Below are 21182 nucleotides of genomic sequence, written 5' to 3' on the forward strand. Positions count from 1 at the left end.
TTCTCCAGAATTCTGACACTACGTGGGAACCCATGAAGGTAAGATTAGATGACTTTGAGTGCTAATGTACAACATTATGGTAGTTTCGTGTTAAATGGCTAACGCTAGCAAAACACCGGACTTCATCACATATATCAATAGCAGCTGGAAGTCCAATTTAGCTAGCAGCTCAATGCCAACATCATCATAGAGATGTAAAAATGTGAAAAGGACTGGTTAGTTTGGCCACTTTTATGCCGAAGTAGCACTGTATATGACAATATAAACAATATTTGCACTGCTCGAATCCGTGATAAGTCAAACACATCGACAGTAAATACAAATAACTTTAGTATTGCTACAAGAGCCATCTGCCAGAGCTTTGAAGCTAACTACCAATCTAAATACTCTTTTCTTTCTCTATTTCCCATCAATATTTGTTGCAGTTTGTGGCTACAGTGTTACCGTGCTTCAACCAAACTACGGTGGAGGCCGAGGGTCAAAAATGGACGAGTGCACGTTAATCGAGCATAAAAAATTGCCGCCGTGAAAGGGAACTTACGCGTTAACTTTGACAGTCCTAATAAATATATAAATAAATATATTTATAATATAAAAAAATAAATAAATATTGAATCTAACTACCAATTTAAATACTCTTTTCTTTGTCTATTTCCCATCGATATTTGTTCCAGTTTGTGGCTACAGTGTTACCGTGCTTCAACCAAACTACGGTGGAGGCCGAGGGTCAAAAATGGACGAGTGCAAGTTAATCGAGCATAAAAACTTGCCGCCGTGAAAGGGAACTTACGCGTTAACTTTGACAGTCCTAATTAATATATAATATGGAACCAAAAAAAACCCAGCATTGACAAGTATTCACAATTGATATCAATATCTGGATGGCTCCGCCCACCCTTCCAAATATGGAGACAGAGACAGCATGTGGTTGCCTTCATGAGCATCCTCTCTTCCTCCGTTCACCGTGGCTTCTCTTCTCTGCCTCGATGCCGCCTGACTTGCCTGTCCGTCATAAACACAACACTCACCCCTGAGTTTGTTGATGGTTGGGAAGGGGATTCCCTCCATTTCCCCCCCTTCCTCGGAAAAACAATTTTGCAAGTGGCTGAAGCTCAAAGATGTTGCTGTGCAGGATGTCTGTCTCTGGAGACTTTTGCTGGAAGCGGGTGGTCACGTTACTTTGCCTTCTGTTGCTGCCACGTACGGTGAGTCCAACATTCAAGTATATTCTAGTCAAGTGTTTGCTCTTTACCTTAATTATTTGCACGATCGAGGTTTCTTTTTTCGACTTAACAGCATGAAATTCCCAGGAACGCTGACTACATGTTCTTAGGAATGACACCATAGCGATGACTACACAATTAGTTCTTATACCTCGGAGTGACCAAAGTACTATCACAGCTCATTTTTGTAATATCCATGTTCAGTTGTTGCATTTGTGTTGCCATGGTAATTGCTATGTAGCATTTCTATCAGTATAATCCCTCATTTATCACTGTTCCAGAATTTCCATGAAGCAGAATATTTTCAAAGTTACAGCCTGGAAAACCTGTCTGTCACATTATTAGAGCTCCCTAGACATAAGATAGCACCCCTATAGTGAGCTTGAAATTTGTATTATTCAATCTAGGTCAACTTTACGGAAACACTTAATGACCTGTGTCGAATACTACATACATCATTACACTGTCTTTGAAACGATGGTTATACTTTATGGTTTATACTTTGAAGATGCTTAACTGAAGCATGTTAACTTGTTAACTTAATTAACCCTCCTCTTGTGTTCGGGTCGGCACCGACCCGTTTTACATTTTAATGCATAAAAAGAATCACATAACATTTGTTTATTGCATCAACGCTTTTTGACTTTGTCAGGAAACTCTATTTCAACAAAATAAAGCCAAAAAAATATTTTTTTACTACATTTTAAAATGGTCTGGTTGAAATTATGACCACTGTATTGTTAGGGTCGGTTTTCGACGCGGTTATAATAATATGACTATAAAGCAATATTTTGAGCCACAACTGAAATCATAAGTGTACAATTAGCCAACACAATGACAACCAGCTCCTCTTCTCATCATGGAAGCTTCAGGGGATTCTCATTTTGACCGCTTTTCCAGTATACCAGCAGAAAAACAAGGTCCACACATGTGAGGGGAATTCACTCATTTGACTGATGGCTGATTTCACATTTACAATTTGGATCATGGAAAGAACACTTTGGATCGTGGGAAGAACAATTTGGATCATGGAAAGAACACTTTGGATCATGGAAAGAACAATTTGGATCATGGAAAGAACAATTTGGATCATGGAAAGAACACTTTGGATCACGGAAAGAACACTTTGGATCACGGAAAGAACACTTTGGATCACGGAAAGAACATTTTGGATCACGGAAAGAACACTTTGGATCACGGAAAGAACATTTTGGATCACGGAAAGAACAATTTGGATCACGGAAAGAACAATTTGGATCACGGAAAGAACAATTTGGATCACGGAAAGAACACTTTGGATCATGGAAAGAACAATTTGGATCATGGAAAGAACAATTTGGATCATGGAAAGAACAATTTAGATCATGGAAAGAACAATTTGGATCATGGAAAGAACAATTTGGATCATGGAAAGAACAATTTGGATCATGGAAAGAACAATTTGGATCACGGAAAGAACAATTTGGATCGTGGAAAGAACAATTTGGATCGTGGAAAGAACACTTTGGATCGTGGAAAGAACAATTTGGATCATGGAAAGAACACTTTGGATCATGGAAAGAACACTTTGGATCCTGGAAAGAACACTTTGGACCATGGAAAGAACACTTTGGATCACGGAAAGAACATTTTGGATCACGGAAAAAAGAACACTTTGGACCATGGAAAGAACACTTTGGATCATGGAAAGAACACTTTGGATCACGGAAAAAAGAACACTTTGGACCATGGAAAGAACACTTTGGATCCTGGAAAGAACACTTTGGATCATGGAAAGAACACTTTGGATCCTGGAAAGAACACTTTGGACCATGGAAAGAACACTTTGGATCACGGAAAGAACAATTTGGATCATGGAAAGAATGACAAGAAGTAGAGTGAACCAAGATCTGGACCTGTTCTGCTTTTTGATTTCAGTTTCTACTAAAGTTGTGTTGCTGAAAACAATAACTTTTTCTACCTTTTCTTGACATGAATATATATGGGTCAAAATTCACCCAACACCATAGATCAGGGGTCGGCAACCTTTACTATGAAAAGAGCCATTTCACCCACTTGCCCACTAAAGAAAAATAGCCTGGAGCCGCAAAACGTTGTATGTTTAAAACAACATTGGAGGGAAAAAAAAAGACGAGTTGGAGTACTCTTGCTAGTACTGGAGATAAACTTTTGTTTTTAAATGAGCTCTAATTTATTTTTTAGAATCGTCAAATAACTCATTAATAATAATTAATAACTCAAAGTATTACTCATTTCCCTTCTCATTTCGCTCCATGCTCATTCAGTCACCAGTCAGAACTCAGTCAGGATGCATTCATGGTCTCACACAAAGTTGGATTTTTGTAAACTCATAACAAAGACGTGCATTTTCACCACACGGGTGCTAAAAAATATTCAAGCATTGCAAAGGGAGCCGCAACAAAGAGGCTGGAGAGCCACATGCGGCTCTGGAGCCGCGGGTTGCTGACCCCTGCCATAGATGTTTCTTTAGTGATTAATACTAAAATGAGAAAATAAATCAAACTAATTGATTTAAGAGATATGTTCTATATCCCTCAGTAATAGCCAGGTAACAAAATAATTCAATTTATGAATATGATTCTTTTGAGGTTCATTTGACCATTTTTGGAAATAGAAATGGAGGGGTATAGTGACAAAAAAGGCCTCCATGCCCACACCAAAAGTATTAAAAGCAACATTTTCATGGATGAGGAAGCCTAAGAAGGTAACCAAGACATGAGAAGCAAATTTGATGGTAACTTATTGTTTTTAGTGTATTTTATAGCTGATTTAATACATGGGTCAAAACCCACCCGTTAACATAAGACATGATACCAGAAAGCTAACACAAGAGGAAGGTTAAATGTACATGTAAAAAAAGTACTAGGCTGTATTCAATGATAGGATTTATTCGTAAATACTGTATATTTTTCGAGTGCAAAGTGGCAAGAGATGACACATTTTTTCATCTGGAAAAAAATTCTGTACTTTCATAGCAACATCGTCTATGTACCCCTTGCATACTGAAGTATGATTTGATTTGGATATGTCTAGCGATAAGAAATGTGCGGATGAAATCCACTTTTAATAAGACTGTCTCTGCAAGTTATTGTTTGACATTTGCACGACCGAACGATCCAAATCTGGCATTTTCCGTCTTACGTAAGCTCTGACAGGGAAGGAGTCTTGCATCGTGCTCGCCGTCCGCAAATAGGTGGTTCTCCATCGGGTATCCTACGATGAGGGGGGGCCTTGTTGAGGCATTACCGCAAAAGGTTTGATCAGAGCGGAGGCGGCGATGATCCTGATGGCTATTAAGGCTCTGGTTTGTTGCTTCCATTATTGTCGTTTCCTCCTGAGAAATGTTTGTTTACTGTCCTTTCATCATCTCTTTCCTTGTATTATACATCACTTCTTCACCTGGAACGCCATTTATTGGGTGATTGGACACCGACTTGCATCACGTGTTTACACCAGCCCTTCCAAGGACTCACCCTCAACTACCGGCAAAATACCACAACGACTTCTTGTCAACCATTCAATCCAATCAACTTTATTTATATAACACATTTTATTAACAGAGTTTCCAAAGTGCTGCACAGACTAGTAAAAATAAAAAGTGAAAATAAAATACAATAAATAAAGCTACAAAGTGAATTTAATCCAAAACTAAAAGATAAAATAAGAAATAAAATTGTAAAATAGATATTAAAATATTAAAAACAAGACGCAAAGCGATAAAAGTATAAAAAATATAAACAATTAAAATAAAAATAGCGCCGCACGGTGGTCAAGTGGTTAGCGTGCAGACCTCACAGCTAGGAGACCAGGGTTTAATTCCACCCTCGGCCATCCCTGTGTGGAGTTTGCGTGGGTTTTCTCCGGGTACTCCGGTTTCCTCCCACATTCCAAAAACATGCTAGGTTAATTAGCGACTCCAAATTGTCCATAGGTATGAATGTGAGTGTGAATGGTTGTTTGTCCATATGTGCCCTCCAGCACACCCACCCCTGGCCCAAAGACTGCTGGGATAGGCTCCAGCACACCCGCCCCTGACCCAAAGACGGCTGGGATAGGCGCCAGCACCCCCGCCTCTCGCCCAAAGACAGCTGGGATAGGCTCCAGTGCCCCTGCCTCTCGCCAAAAGACAGCTGGGATAGGCGCCAGCACCCCTGCCTCTCGCCCAAAGACAGCTGGGATAGGCCCCAGCGCCCCCGCCTCTCGCCCAAAGACAGCTGGGATAGGCTCCAGCGCCCCACCTCTTGCCCAAAGGCAGCTGGGATAGGCTCCAGTGCCCCCGCCTCTTGCCCAAAGGCAGCTGGGATAGGCCCCAGCACCCCTGCCTCTCGCCCAAAGACAGCTGGGATAGGCCCCAGCGCCCCCGCCTCTCGCCCAAAGACAGCTGGGATAGGCTCCAGCACCCCCGCCTCTCGCCCAAAGACGGCTGGGATAGGCTCCAGCACCCCTGCCTCTCGCCCAAAGACTGCTGGGATAGGCTCCAGCACACCTGCCACTCGCCCAAAGACTGCTGGGATAGGCTCCAGCACCCCTGCCTTTCGCCCAAAGACGGCTGGGATAGGCTCCAGCACCCCTGCCTCTCACCCAAAGACTGCTGGGATAGGCTCCAGCACCCCTGCCTTTCGCCCAAAGACAGCTGGGATAGGCTCCAGCACCCCCGCCTCTTGGCCAAAGACAGCTGGGATAGGTTCCAGCACAGAATTGGGGTGATGTGCTCCCCCTTTTTGGTTCCTGTTAAAAGCCGTGCCGCAGAGTTCTGGACCGCATTTGGTTGTCTTATCGAGATTACTGTAACGGTTTGCTTTTCATGTCCAACTCCGTTTCTCTTGGTGCTTTTAGGCAAAGGCCATTCACCCAGACTGTGCTCTGGTGGTTCAGCACATGAAGGCGCAAGAGGAATGCAGCCGGATCCTCCAACAGGAAGAGAAGAACCTTTCCATGGGGGCAGGTGTGTGAGCAGTAACATACGTGATTGTTGAATATTATGGAATAATATTCCCTGTTATGTAGTTCCTGGACGTCCATGCCGCCATTTGTACCTACAGTTCCCTGTTATGTAGTTCCTGGAGTTCCTGGAGTTTGTACCTACTGTTCCCTGTTATGTAGTTCCTGGAGTTCCTGTAGTTTGTACCTACAGTCCCCTGTTATGTCGTTCCTGGAGTTCCCGTAGTTTGTACTGACAGTTCCCTGTTATGTAGTTCCTGGACGTCCATGCTGCTATCTGTACCTACAGTTCCCTGTTATGTAGTTCCTGGAGTTCCTGTAGTTTGTACCTACAGTTCCCTGTTATTGTAGTTCCTGGACGTCCATGCTGCTATCTGTACCGACAGTTTCCTGTTATGTAGTTCCTGGAGTTCCTGTAGTTTGTACATACAGTTCCCTGTTATGTAGTTCCTGGAATTCCTGTAGTTTGTACCTCCAGTTCCCTGTTATGTAGTTCCTGGAGTTCCCGTAGTTTATATTGACAGTTCCCTGTTATGTAGTTCCTGGAGTTTGTACATACAGTTCCTTGTTATGGAGTTCCTGGAGTTCCTGGAGTTCCTGTAGTTTGTACCTACAGTTCCCTGTTATGCAGTTCCTGGAGTTCCTGTAGTTTGTACCTACAGTCTCTTGTTATGTAGTTCCTGGATGAGTATGCTGCTATGTGTACCGACAGTTTCCTGTTATGTAGTTCCTGGAGTTCCTGTAGTTTGTACCTACAGTTTCCTGTTATGTAGTTCCTGGAGTTCCCGTAGTTTGTACCGACAGTTCCCTGTTATGTAGTTCCTGGAGTTCCTGTAGTTTGTATATACAGTTCCCTGTTATGTAGTTCCTAGAGTTCCTGTAGTTTGTACCTACAGTCTCTTGTTATGTAGTTCCTGGATGTCTATGCTGCAATCTGTACCGACAGTTTCCTGTTATGTAGTTCCTGGAGTTCCTGTAGTTTGTACCTACAGTTCCCTGTTATGTAGTTCCTGGAGTTCCTGTAGTTTGTACCTACAGTTCCCTGTTATGTAGTTACTTGGAGTTCCCGTAGTTTGTACCGACAGTTCCCTGTTATGTAGTTCCTGGACGTCCATGCTGCTATCTGTACGGACAGTGTCCTGTTATGTAGTTCCTGGAGTTCCTGTAGTTTGTACCTACAGTTCCCTGTTATGTAGTTCCTGGAGTTCCCGTAGTTTGTACATACAGTTCCCTCTTATTGTACTTCCTGGACGTCCATGCTGCTATCTGTACCGACAGTTTCCTGTTATGTAGTTCCTGGAGTTCCTGTAGTTTGTACCTACAGTTCCCTGTTATGTAGTTCCTGGAGTTCCTGTAGTTTGTACCTACAGTTCCTTGTTATGTAGTTCCTGGACGTCCATGCTAACCGTTATGTAGTTCCTGGACGTCCATGCTACTATTTGTACCTACAGTCTCTTGTTATGTTCTTCCTGGACGTCCATGTGGCCATTTCCTGCGTTTGGGTTTCCCCCACATGGCTGTGATATTGAAGCAAACAGCAGCAACATCTGCATGTAGGAAGAATGTTTAAACATTTTCCTTATCTGACAGCAGAACTACACAACATGGCTGCTCAATCTCGTTCTTCTTTTATCCTCGTCTTTCTTTTATCTGCCAGCTCTTGTTCCCTGCCTTGTTTTTGTCTTACAACTCCACTGTTTATTAAAGGGAGGATATTGCAGTGTATATCCCAGTGGTGCCTTTGCTCTTATATCGTTTGTAACAATATTATGGTGGCGGTAATGTTGAAAAATGCTTTATTGGACTATGACAACGTAGCTAGCTGAGATATGGAGTGTAGAACAGTAGCACGGGGACCAATACACCAATACACTAAGATTGTAGAACATCAATTCAAATTGACATTTTGTCATTATTTCATAGTTTTTTCTCGTTGGAAACATCCAAGCTTTCTTATAAATTCTCCTTAATGCTTATTGTGTATTGTGTATAGTAGTCTTGAAGCGCTACGTGCGTGAGATGATTCCAAATGAGGAATGAAGACCCGATATTATGGTAATGGTAATGGTTTAATTTCATTTGAACATGCATCAGATTCCAATTGAGTGCATCCCATAATCAGTTCCCAGTTCCACATGTTCAAAAGGAGTAGGAAGAAGCAAAGCTTATTAAATCCTACCCCTCCATCTGGTACTTTTACAATCACTAACTGTTACATTTGTTCACTTCCTGCTTTCCAAATATAATTTAAGTTTTTGTTTTTAATTTTATTTTATACATTTTTTCAATTAAAAAAATGTTTTTTATTTATTTATATTTTTTTATTTATATTTTCTCAATTATTATTTATTTTTAATTATTATTTTGTTTATTTTTTTTAATGACCATCCAATGCCATAATGGGTACCATAGTAAGTGTCAATATAGTGATATATATAGCACATCATGACTGGTTCAAGACTCTTCATCCTTGTATTTAGCAAACATCAACTGCTTGTATTGTTTCTTGAATTGGCTTATCGTTGTGCATTGTTTGATTTCCTTACTCAATCCATTCCATAGTTTGATTCCACATACTGAAATGCTATGGCTAGCATAACATAGTCCTAGCATAGAAGTGTTTCAAATGTACTTCTTCCCTGAGATCATATTTCTCCTCTCTTGTAGAGAAGTATTGGATGACATTTTTAGCTAATTGCTTATTTTTAGCCGTATGCATTATTTTTAGCTGTTTGAAGATGAACTATATCAGCAAGTTGAAGTATTTGTCATTTTACAAATAAGGAGTTAGTATGTTCTCTGTAGGCGGCATTATGAATTATCCTTACTGGCCTTTTTTGCAGTACATTTAGCCAGTGAAGATTGCTTTTCTAGTTATTAGCCCATATTTCCACACAATAAGTAAGATATAGTAGAACCAGAGAGCAATAAAGAGTGTGGAGTGATTTCTGATTGAGAACAAATTTTGCTTTGTTCAATATTGAAATATTTCTTGGTCACACTGTAAAAAAAAAGTTTGTAAAATTGACAGCGGAATGCGGTAAAATCACGACATCATAAAAATGTAAATATCCCCTGTTTATTTGACAGCTATTTCTTGTAAAATACAACGGAACAAAACAAAACTGTTGTTTTTAAAGTAAAATTATGTGAAAAAAATCTACTTTTTTGTAGAATTGACAGATTCCTATTCCTACTTATAATGCAATAAACATTACAGGTCACAATTACAGCATTAAAGTGTTACAATAATGGATAATTTATGTTGGGAGCTTATTTTTTACAGGAATAAACTGTAAAATTTAAGAAAATTTATTTATCTTATATACCTTGTTATACCTATATATACCTATAATACTGTTGTCACTGACTACAACAGGTACTACTAAACTAAACATAAGGTGTACCCTATGTTGTATATTTGTAATATATTAATATTTTCATCTATTGTGATCCACAGAAATGTTTTTTTTTTTTCCCTTTGTCTTCCCTTCTCAGTGTGTCCAACTTCGTGGGACAACATTCGCTGCTGGTTGCGTGCCGAGGTGGGACAGGTGGTCCGTGTATCCTGTGCCAACATCTCCCAGCTGTTTCAGAAGCGAGGTACATCACATACTACATCTTCTTCTTCTTCTAATTTCATTTGACCAGAAAAGCAGAAGGCAGGAGAGTCAAGTTAATAAGTGTTGCATTGTTACGTGAATATGAGCGGGTGTTCTTTAGAAGCTTATTTAGCGCTGAATGTGGGATGCTTGCTGAAGAAATGATACACTGGATAGATTTGAGAAGAAAAGACAGCACGTAGCCAAAGTGCTACAGGAGTAGGCGTACGGTTGCTGTTGTTGACCTCATAACTCCATGTTAGTGGGTTCTTGGACCTCGGTGGATTTCCACCTCCGCAGATGCTAGGAAATGTCAAGTGGTGTAGCGTTGTCGATGTGTTATCGGGACTACTGCAGAAAAAAAATAATGAATTGGAAAATCAAAGAGTTCCTAGGTAGGAGCCCGGAGCGTTAATACGGAATAGGATCTCGTTAAGTATGGCAACGGGGAGACCTGGCAACCTCCCTCGGAGCTTCGGCCTTGGCGCCCACCCATGCCGTGGCTGGGGGGGCTACTAGTCACGTCACGGTACACTGTGTGAAATGTGGCTACAGGAAACCTCCTGTGACTCAAAGCCCATCCATCCATCTTGGCGGTGGACATGCTAGCCTACCATTTTTGGAGCTGTGAAGCTTTTTTTTTTTTGTTTATCTACCAGGGAGGAATCACCTTTTATACAATTCTTACATTAAAATAATAATGATAACACATATAAAATAATATATAACAGTAATTCCCATTGTTTTTATGACATGCCCCACCTTAACCCTCCTCTTGTGTTAGGGTCGGCACCGACCCGTTTTACATTTTAATACATAAAAGAATCACATAACATTTGTTTATTGCATCAAGGCTTTTTGACTTTGTCAGGAAACTCTATTTCAACAAAATAAAACCAAAAAAATCATTTTTACTACATTTTAAAATGATCTGGTTGAAATTATGACCACTGTATTGTTGGTATGGTCGGTTTTCGACCCGGTTATAATAATATGACTATAAAGCAATATTTTGAGCCACAACTGAAATCATAAGTGTACAATTAGCACTTTGGATCATGGAAAGAACAATTTGGATCATGGAAAGAACACTTTGGATCATGCAAAGAATTTGGATCGTGGAAAGAACAATTTGGATCGTGGAAAGAACACTTTGGATCGTGGAAAGAACACTTTGGACCATGGAAAGAACAATTTGGATCATGGAAAGAACAATTTGGATCATGGAAAGAACACTTTGGATAATGGAAAGAACACTTTGGATCATGGAAAGAACACTTTGGATCATGGAAAGAACACTTTGGATCGTGGAAAGAACACTTTGGACCGTGGAAAGAACACTTTGGACCGTGGAAAGAACACTTTGGACCGTGGAAAGAACACTTTGGATCACGGAAAGAACACTTTGGATCACGGAAAGAACACTTTGGATCACGGAAAGAACACTTTGGATCACGGAAAGAACACTTAGGATCACGGAAAGAACACTTTGGATCACGGAAAGAACACTTTGAATCACGGAAAGAACAATTTGGATCACGGAAAGAACAATTTGGATCACGGAAAGAACAATTTGGATCACGGAAACCATTTGTTTAAACCAAGCATAATTGTTTGTTCCCTCATTATCGTAGCATGAAAATATCTCTTTGAAGTAAATAGAAGATTAATCGTGATTAATTGAGTTAACTACAAAAATTAATCACTATTGAAGATTACAGTCGCTTGACAGCCTCTACAAATGTCATGTAATGTAACCAGTACTTGACTAGTTACACATTACATGACATAGCAACAACTAGTAACATGACTAGTTACTCTGTGTTTGATTCCCTAGGTTCCGTCTACAGGAACTGCACAGAGATTGGATGGTCTGAGCTCTACCCGACCTACACGGAGGCCTGCGAGTTTGCCGAAGACGGACAATCCGAGCCAGAGGTAGGATATATAGACTCATACATTTCAAAATAGTCACCCCCCCCTTCCCCCATCACGCACGAAATTCGGTAGAGGCATCACTCATGCAAGAACCCATATTTGAAAACAAATAAGAAGTTTGGAGAAATGTTGATTTGAAGCAGCCATTTGGGTTCGAGTCTAATGTTTTCAAGTACGCAGGTTTTACTTCAAACTAGTAAGTAACTTGTACTTGAATTAATTCATTTTATTATCAATAACTATTTGTCGTTACAGTTATTTATTTAGAGATGTTGAACTCAGACCTGAGAACCGGTTTAGGCAGATGGCTGCTGCACGGTGGGGGGGGGGTGATGTGTTGTGTTATCAGCTGTGAGGTCTTCAACCTCCTTTAACTAGAAATAGAAATGTAAACACAACAATCTGGTTTTTGCTCCCATTTTTCAAAGAAATATACACACGAGGGGGCGGCACGGCGGTCGAGTGGTTAGCGCGCAGACCTCACAGCTAGGACACCAGGGTTCAATTCCACCCTCGGCCATCTCTTTGTGGAGTTTGCATGTTCTCCCCGTGCATGCGTGGGTTTTCTCCGGGTACTCCGGTTTCCTCCCCCAAAACATGCTAGGTTAATTAGCCACTCCAAATTGTCCATAGGTATGAATGTGAGTGTGAATGGTTGTTTGTCTATATGTGCCCTGTGATTGGCTGGCCACCAGTCGCCCAAAAACAGCTGGGATAGGCTCCAGCACCCCCGACTCTCGCCCAGACAGCTGGAATAGGCTCCAGCACCCCTGCCTCTCGCCCAAAAACAGCTGGGATAGGCTCCAGCACCCCCGCCTCTCGCCCAAAGACAGCTGGGATAGGCTCCAGCACCCCCGCCTCTCGCCCAAAGACAGCTGGGATAGGCTCCAGCACCCCCACCTCTGGCCCAAAGACGGCTGGGATAGGCTCCAGCACCCACACCTCTGGCCCAAAGACGGCTGGGATAGGCTCCAGCACCCCGACTCTCGCACAAAGACAGCTGGGATAGGCTCCAGCACCCCTGCCTCTCGCCCAAAGACAGCTGGGATAGGCTCCAGCACCCCTGCCTCTCGCCCAAAGACAGCTGGGATAGGCTCCGGCACCCCCACCTCTCGCCCAAAGACAGCTGGGATAGGCTCCAGCACCCCCGCCTCTCGCCCAAAGACAGCTGGGATAGGCTCCGGCACCCCCGCCTCTCGCCCAAAGACAGCTGGGATAGGCTCCAGCACCCCTGCCTCTCGCCCAAAGACAGCTGGGATAGGCTCCGGCACCCCCACCTCTCGCCCAAAGACAGCTGGGATAGGCTCCAGCACCCCCGCCTCTCGCCCAAAGACAGCCGGGATAGGCTCCGGCACCCCCGCCTCTCGCCCAAAGACAGCTGGGATAGGCTCCAGCACCCCCGCCTCTCGCCCAAAGACAGCTGGGATAGGCTCCGGCATCCCCGCCTCTCGCCCAAAGACAGCTGGGATAGGCTCCGGCACCCCTGCCTCTCGCCCGAAGACAGCTGGGATAGGCTTCAGCACCCCCCACGACCCTCGTGAGGAAAAGCGGTAGAAAATGAATGAATGAATGAATGTATACACACAAGGGTGAGCCATCCCTGTCAAAGATTGTTCACAAATTAAAGAGACAGCATCGTTAATGCAGCGGTGTGTCTCTGGCTGGCCACAATAAAAGGCTTTGTCTTTTTTTTTTTGTCTTTCTTCCAGACAACGTACTTCTCCAACTTCAAGCAAGTGTATACGGCTGGCTATGCTACGTCCTTCATCTCTCTTATATCGGCTATCTTTGTCTTGTCGGTGTTCAGGTAACTTTATCTTCACAAAGCCGCCACTTTCCGATCACTGAATCGGAACTTGAAGGGATAGTTGGGATTTGTTGACATGAAGTGTGGTGTCCTGAGCCCAGTTGCCCGGCGCCAATTGAAACCACGGCAGAGCGATTAGTCAGGTCTGATTTTTTTCTTGTAGCCACTTTTGTGATACAAATGTATGATGCTTTTGACGCCATATTGTTTTAGAGAAGCCCAACTCTTTACTTAGCTGTTCCCAGCAACCAGCTGGAATCCCAACTATCCCTTTAATGCACACACACATGCACTCACGTGCACACACGTGCACACACATACAGTAATTAAGTCCCAAATGCAAAAAATTTATATAGTTTATGGAGTTATTTTGACTTTTTGTGTTGTTTATGTTGGTAGCGTTGTTTACATTTTGAGCTCTCACAAGTGTAGCTTTTAGTTAGGAACTAATATTTTCCTGAAACTTACCTATGTTTTACTGCTGCTGACTAAAGAACGGAAAAAGGTTGACCCAACTTTTTTTTTGGTAGCTTCCATGTTTATGTAGCCGTAGAACACAATGTTGAGAGATCAGTCTATCCATGAATCGGTTGTCTTCTGGAAAATGGCCGTGAGGGAATGAGTTGAAAGGCGTATACACCTGTATTACAATAAATGAGATGGTTTTCCTTCCTTCAGGAAGTTTCACTGCACTCGGAATTACATTCACATGAACCTCTTCTTCTCCTTCATCCTGAGAGCCAGCGCCGTTTTCATTAAAGACTCGGTTCTTTTCTCCGATGAAAACCTGGACCACTGTTTCATGTCAACTGTGAGTGTGCCATTCCTTTTCCTTTTCCAGAACTAGGAATAAGGAAGAATGTGATTAGAAACTAGGAGGAAAGGAAGGAAAGGAAGGGGCTCTGACTCCAAATACGGGGGCAGCATGTTTGCATTGGTTTAGCTTCTGGGAATATATGCATGCTATACATCCTCCTCACCCGGCGTTACATCAGTCATTTTTATTGCAAATGTTGAAAGTCAAGGTCAAGCAAACATCAGTCATTTTTATTGCAAATGTTGAAAGTCATGGTCAAGCGAGCAGTGTGTCAAAAAAGCGTTAAAGTGAATTTTTTTACATGATTTTTGCTGACAATTTCATTGAATAAAATCCATATGGATAAAAATTATGTTTGTCAAAAACTTAAGTATTTAAAATACTTGATAATAATAATTAAATTAAAAAAATAATAATAATTCCGGTTTGATAAAAATACAATTTCTGAAAATTCAGTATAAGATTTTTTATTATTATTATTTTATACTGAACATGTCATTGAATAAAAAAAACATAAGCAGTGTTGAAATCACTTCCAAATTCAGTGTAAAAAATATTACTTTTCAATTTTGAGAATTTAATTTTTTACATGATTTTATGCAGAAAATGTCTTTGAATAAAAATTGCAATGCAAAATGCATATTTTGTTTACTAGCTAACTAATTACTGTACATATATGTATGTACATATGTATAATATGTTGTATATAATATAAAAATAACATATGCATAATATGTTGTATATATAATATGTTGAAAGTCATGGTCAAGCGAGCAGTGTGTCACGATCGGGCTTCATCCCCTCGTGACAGCTTCCTTAGTTTTTGTCTTTCCTCTCTGTTCCTCGTTCGTGCCCTTATTTTGTAGTCACTTCCTCTGTTGCTTTGTTCTGCTTTCCGTTCCTTGCCATTTTCTCCCGCACCTGTTTTCAATTTCCACACTCCCTATTTAGTTCAGGTGTATGCTCTTTCATTTGTCGGTTCATTGTCTTATGTTGAGTTTTGCCTTGCTACTGCGCCATAGCAAAAATAAATACATTTACCTGCGTTTGGGTCCTAATCTCTGCATCCTGGGGTCGAACTTTACAACTCACAAGCCGGACCGTGACACAGTGTGTCAAAAAAACGTTGAAACATGATTTTTGCTGACAATTTCATTGAATAAAAACCATATAGATAAAAAAAAAACTGTTTGTCAAAAATTTAAGTGTTTAAAATACTGTCTTTTAAAATTCTGGTTATAAAAATATAATTTTTTGATAAAAATAAAATTTCAGAAAATTCAGTATAAGAATTTTTTTTATTATTATTTAAAAAAAACTGACACAAGCGAGCAGTGGGTCAAAAAAACGATAAAGTTGAAAAACATGATTTTTGCTGACAATTTCATTGAATAAAATCCATATAGATAAAAAAAATTGTTTGTCAAAAATGTAAGTGTTTAAAATACTGTCTTTTAAAATTCCTGTTTTAAAAATGGAATTTTTTGATAAAAATAAAATTTCTGAAAATTTTTTCTGAAGAATATGTTTTTTTATTATTTCATACTGAAAATGTCATTGAATAAAAAAACATAAGCAAAATGAACGTGGATACAAATCCAGTGTTGAAATCACTTTCAAATTCAGTGTAAAAAATATCAGTTTTCAATTTTGTGAACTGAATTTTTTACGTGATTTAATGCAGAAAAATGTCTTTGAATAAAAATTGCAACACAAACTGCATGTTTGGTTTACTAGCTAACTACTTACTGTACATATACGTATGTACATATATGTATAATATGTTGTATGTAATATAATATTAACGTGTATAATATGTTGTATGTAAAATATGTTGAAAGACGAAAAAAAAGTTGAAAAACATGATTTTTGCTGACAATTTCATTGAATAAAATCCATATAGATAAAGCAAAATGAATGTGGATACAAATCCAGTGTTGAAATCCCTTTCAAATTCACTGTAAAAAATATCAGTTTTCAATTTTGTTAACTGAATTTTTTACGTGTTTTTATGCAGAAAATGTCTTTTTTTGCAACACAAAATGCATGTTTGGCTTACTAGCTAACTAATTACTGTACATATATGTATGTACATATGTATAATATGTTGTATATAATATAATAATTACATATGTATAATATGTTGAAAGTCAAGGTCAAGCGAGCAGTGTGTCAAAAATAGTCATTTAATCTCAGATTAATCTCAGATTTTCACCATTTGCTGACCTTCTGAAGGCCATCATGTGTGACAATGTTGCCCCCCCCCCCCTTCCATCCCCCCCAGACATCATGTAAATCAGCAGTGGCCTTCTTCCAGTTCAGCATCCTGGCCAACTACTTCTGGCTCTTGGTGGAGGGCATGTATCTTCAGACCCTGCTGGCTCTCACGTTTGTGTTCCAGAAGAAGTACTTCTGGTGGTACATCCTCATCGGCTGGGGTTGGTGCTGATAACCGCTCTCTCCACCATAGCTGCTTTGTCTTGATTGATCCGGTTTGCCGTCTCCGCTGCAGGTCTCCCGACGACAATCATCGCTGTGTGGATCTTGGTCAGGAACTTCTATGACAACAGAGGGTGAGGTTCTTCCAAAAAAAAAAAACACAGTGGGAAAAATAAGTATTTGATCCCTCGCTGATGTTGTCAGTTTATCAGCTTAGAAAAATATGAACACTGCATCATTTTTATGGCAGCTTTATTGTAACAGCGAGACGCTGCGTAAAGAAACCGCCATTGTTTTAATTGTGTTGCGCTGTGGTTTGTGTAGAGAGATACAATATTGTGTCTTGTTTATCTGGTTAACATGTGTCGGCCGAAGCTGCTGGGACGACACAGATGTGTCCTTCATCTGGTGGATCATAAAAGCTCCCATAACGGCATCATTACTGGTGAGTTACAGTGGGCTGGGATACTATATATCTAATATGTCTTATGAATGATGTGATTTGCACTCTACACTTCAGGCCGATAACACAAAGAATGGAAGGTAGCAGGGAGCCAACGTCTCTCATAGCTTCAACTATTTTGTAGTCTTTTTTTAGATTTATTTTGCTGTGCTTTTTGTTCCTCTACTGCACCCAAATGTGACTAAAACACAGCGTTATTAACCAACCGTACCGATACACTCCAGCTAAATGTCGCTTGTCGTCTGTCGATAGCACTTCGACTTGTGTTCACTTGTTTGGTGAACACGGTCCAATACCAAGCTGAACTATCCGCCAAACTCTTGCTGAAGTCCAACGCCTTTCCAACATGACTTGGTTGTGTTGAAGAGTCAGAAGACCAAATTAAATAACAATTTATCAGGTTTATTTTGTGAAAGTGATCCAACAAAAGGGGTTCGGCAGCTGTCCTGACATCCTCGGGAGTCCTCAGGAGTGCTAGGGAGTGCGACCAATCACAACATGAATTCAAAAAGCCGCCGCGTGGTGATCCAACAAAAGGGGTTCGGCAGCTGTCCTGACGTCCTCGGGAGTCCTCAGGAGTGTGCCCAATCACAATATGAATTCAAAAAGCTGCCTCGCGGTGATCCAACAAAATGGGTTCGGCAGCTGTCCTGATGTCCTCGGGAGTCCTCAGGAGTGCTTGGGAGTGTGACCAATCACAACATGAATTCAAAAAGCCGCCTCGCAGTGATCCAACAAAAGGGGTTCGGCAGCTGTCCTGATATCCTCGGGAGTGCTTGGGAGTGTCACCAATCACAACATGAATTCAAGAAGCCCCTGGCGGTGATCCAACAAAAGGGGTTCGGCAGCTGTCCTGACATCCTCAGGAGTCCTTGGGAGTGTGACCAATCACAACATGAATTAAAAAAACCACCTCGTGGTGGTCCATCAAATGGGGTTCGGCAGCTCCCCTGACATCCTCGGGAGTGCTTGGGAGTGTGACTAATCACAACATTAATTCAAAAATCCGCCTCGCGGTTATCCAACAAAAGAGGTTCAGCAGCTGTCCTGACATCCTCGGGAGTGCGACCAAACACAACATGAATTCAAAAAGCCGCCGCGCAGTGATCCAACAAAAGGGTTTTGGCAGCTGTCCTGACGTCCTCGGGCGTCCTCAGGAGTGCTTGGGAGTGTAACCAATCACAACATGAATTCAAAAAGCCACCTCGCGGTGATCCAACAAAATAGGTTTGGCAGCTGTCCTGACATCCTCGGGAGTCCTCGGCAGTGTGACCAATCACAACATGAATTCAAAAAGCCGCCTCATGGTGATCCAACAAAAGGGTTTCAGCAGCTGTCCTGACATCCTCGGGAGTGCTTGGGAGTGTGACCAATCACAACATTAATTCAAAAAGCCGCCTCGCGGTGATCCAACATAAGGGTTTCGGCAGCTGTCCTGACGTCCTCGGGAGTCCTCAGGAGTGCTTGGGAGTGTGACCAATCACAACATGAATTCAAAAAGCCGCCTTGCAGTGATCCAACAAAAGGGTTTCGGCAGCTGTCCTGACATCCTCAGGAATGCTCGGGAGTGTGACCAATCACAACATGAATTCAAAAAGCCGCCTTGCTGAGATTATTATTAGTTTCAAGCCAAAGTACCGCAGAGATTTGGACCGGACTGATTTATGCTAACGTCATTCCCGCAGGTAAACTTCATCATCTTCATCAACGTCATCCGCATCCTGGTGCAGAAGCTGCGGTGTCCTGGCGTCGGCGGCAACGACACCAGTCACTTCAAGTGAGGCGTGTTGCCGTGGTTACACGATGCGCCAACGAATGAGAATAATCCCTCATGTGTGCAGGAGACTGGCCAAGTCCACCCTGCTGCTCATTCCTCTGTTTGGGATGCATTACATGGTGTTTGCCTTCCTGCCGGAAAACACCGGAGCCGAGGCCCGCATCTTCATCGAGTTGGGTTTGGGCTCTTTCCAGGTAAAAGTCTCAAATAGACTTGACGGGGTCTCGGGGGTTCGGGGGGGCCTCATCATCTGAAGGTCTGACATTGTTCGCCTTGCAGGGCTTTGTGGTGTCCCTGCTGTACTGCTTCCTAAACGGCGAGGTAAGACCTTTAAGTGTTTCAAATACTGTTTAAAATACTCTTTTAAAATTCCGGTTATAAAAATTGATTTTTTTGATAAAAAATTAAATTTCTAAAAATTCAGTATAAGAAAAATATTTTTTTTAATTATTTTATACTGAAAATGTCATTGAATTAAAAAAAAACATAAGCAAAATGAATGTGGCTACAAATCTAGTGTTAAAATCGCTTTCAAAAAATAATTTTGTGAACAGGCAGCACAGCGGATTAGTGGTTAGCGCGCAGACCTCACATCTATGAGACCAGGGTTCAATTCCACCCTTGGCCATCTCTTGGCCGGGTACTCCGGTTTCCTCCCACATTTCAAAAACATGCTAACATGCTAATTGGCTAACTCCAAATTGTCCATAGGTATGAATGTGAGTGTGAATGGTTGTTTGTCTATATGTGCCCTGTGATTGGCTGGCCACCAGTCCAGGGTGTACCCCCTTGTGAGGATAAGCGGTAGAAAACAAATGAATGATGAATGAAATCCATAAGGAAAAAAATTCTGTTTGCCAAAAATGTAAGTGTTTAAAATACTGTCTTTTAAAATTCTGGTTGTAAAAAATTATTTTTTTGATAAAAATTTCTAAAAATATAGAAAGAGAAAAAATATAATATATATAATATAATATATAATATATAATATAATAAGAAAATATATTTTTTATTATTTTATACTGAAAATGTCATTGAATAAAAAACATAAGCAAAATGAATAAAAATAAAATCCAGTGTTAATCACTTTCAAATTCGGTGTAAAAAAATATGAGTTTTCAATTTTGTGAACTGAATTTTTTACATGAAAATGTTTTTGAATAAAAATTGCAACACAAAATGCATGTTTGGTTTACTAGCTAACTACTTACTGTACATATACTGTACATATAGGTATGTATAATATGTAGCCTATGAAAAGGGGGATTTAGCATGGGAGCGGCATGTGCCGTTGAGATGTTGAAATTAAAGCTCAAGTTCAACCCGCAAGTCATGCTGGGTAACCACGCCAACATTTATTGAGGACAAATGAGAACAGAAACATCATTGTGGTCCAGGTGCAAGCAGAACTGAAGAAGAGGTTCTGGAAGTGGCAGACGGAGAAGTATCTGCACTGCAGGAAACAACGTCGAGGTTTGTTCACCGAGAGCAGCACCGTGACTCAGATCTCCGTCCTGGACAAATCCAGTCCCAAAGACCAGCCCGGCCACCCGGACAACATCTCCTCCGTCTGACCAGCATCCACGGTACGTGACGGTCCTTGTTTGCGGACGCTGCCGTATCTCTCGCTTGCCTACTTTGTGATGCGTTTGCGAAATCCCATCCCGCTTGGAAAACGGAAAACTGCTGTGTTCCATGCCAGGGTAGAATTATTAGGAGGCAACAAATGCTGTTTTTAATATCTAATATTGAAGGTGATAAACACAATAATGTTTATTTATCAGTATTTAGCATGAAAAATGTAATTATTGTCGTATTAAGTGTGCTTTTTGTTCATATTTTGGGGGTCTGGAAGTGATTAATTAGATTTAGTTATTTCTTATGAAATTCATTCAATATTTTCTGTTGTAGTGGCTTTTATTGTAACTTTTATGATGTTTTTCTTGTCCGTAAACTATTGAAAACATAAAAAAATAATGAAGATGTTTTGAGCTTTATGGTATTACTCCGTAGGCCCTTGGTAGTCGTGATGTCATCATCAAAACTTCTTGTTGGTGTTTACATGTAGTATATATACGTATGTTACGTATATATTTTAAATGATTTAAATGATTGGTCCTTCAATGGAGCAGAACAGGGATAGTAATCTGCCAC

At 41.0% G+C, this 21182-nt stretch overlaps 1 protein-coding gene across 1 annotated transcript; it reads left to right on the forward strand.

Moving 5' to 3' along the window:
- The first annotated feature begins 687 nt into the window (after positions 1–687).
- Positions 688–20972, forward strand: ghrhrb (growth hormone releasing hormone receptor b). The gene is made up of 13 exons (XM_058073414.1): positions 688–1205; positions 6081–6189; positions 9684–9788; positions 11625–11725; positions 13435–13532; positions 14211–14343; positions 16634–16787; positions 16862–16922; positions 17164–17233; positions 18937–19028; positions 19093–19222; positions 19308–19349; positions 20426–20972. Exons 1-13 carry the CDS (start codon positions 1119–1121, stop codon positions 20600–20602), a joined length of 1359 nt encoding a protein of 452 aa, XP_057929397.1. The 5' UTR covers positions 688–1118; the 3' UTR covers positions 20603–20972.
- The last annotated feature ends 210 nt before the right edge of the window (positions 20973–21182 follow it).

This window comes from Doryrhamphus excisus, chromosome 5, assembly GCF_030265055.1.
Source record: "Doryrhamphus excisus isolate RoL2022-K1 chromosome 5, RoL_Dexc_1.0, whole genome shotgun sequence".
NCBI lineage: Eukaryota > Metazoa > Chordata > Actinopteri > Syngnathiformes > Syngnathidae > Doryrhamphus > Doryrhamphus excisus.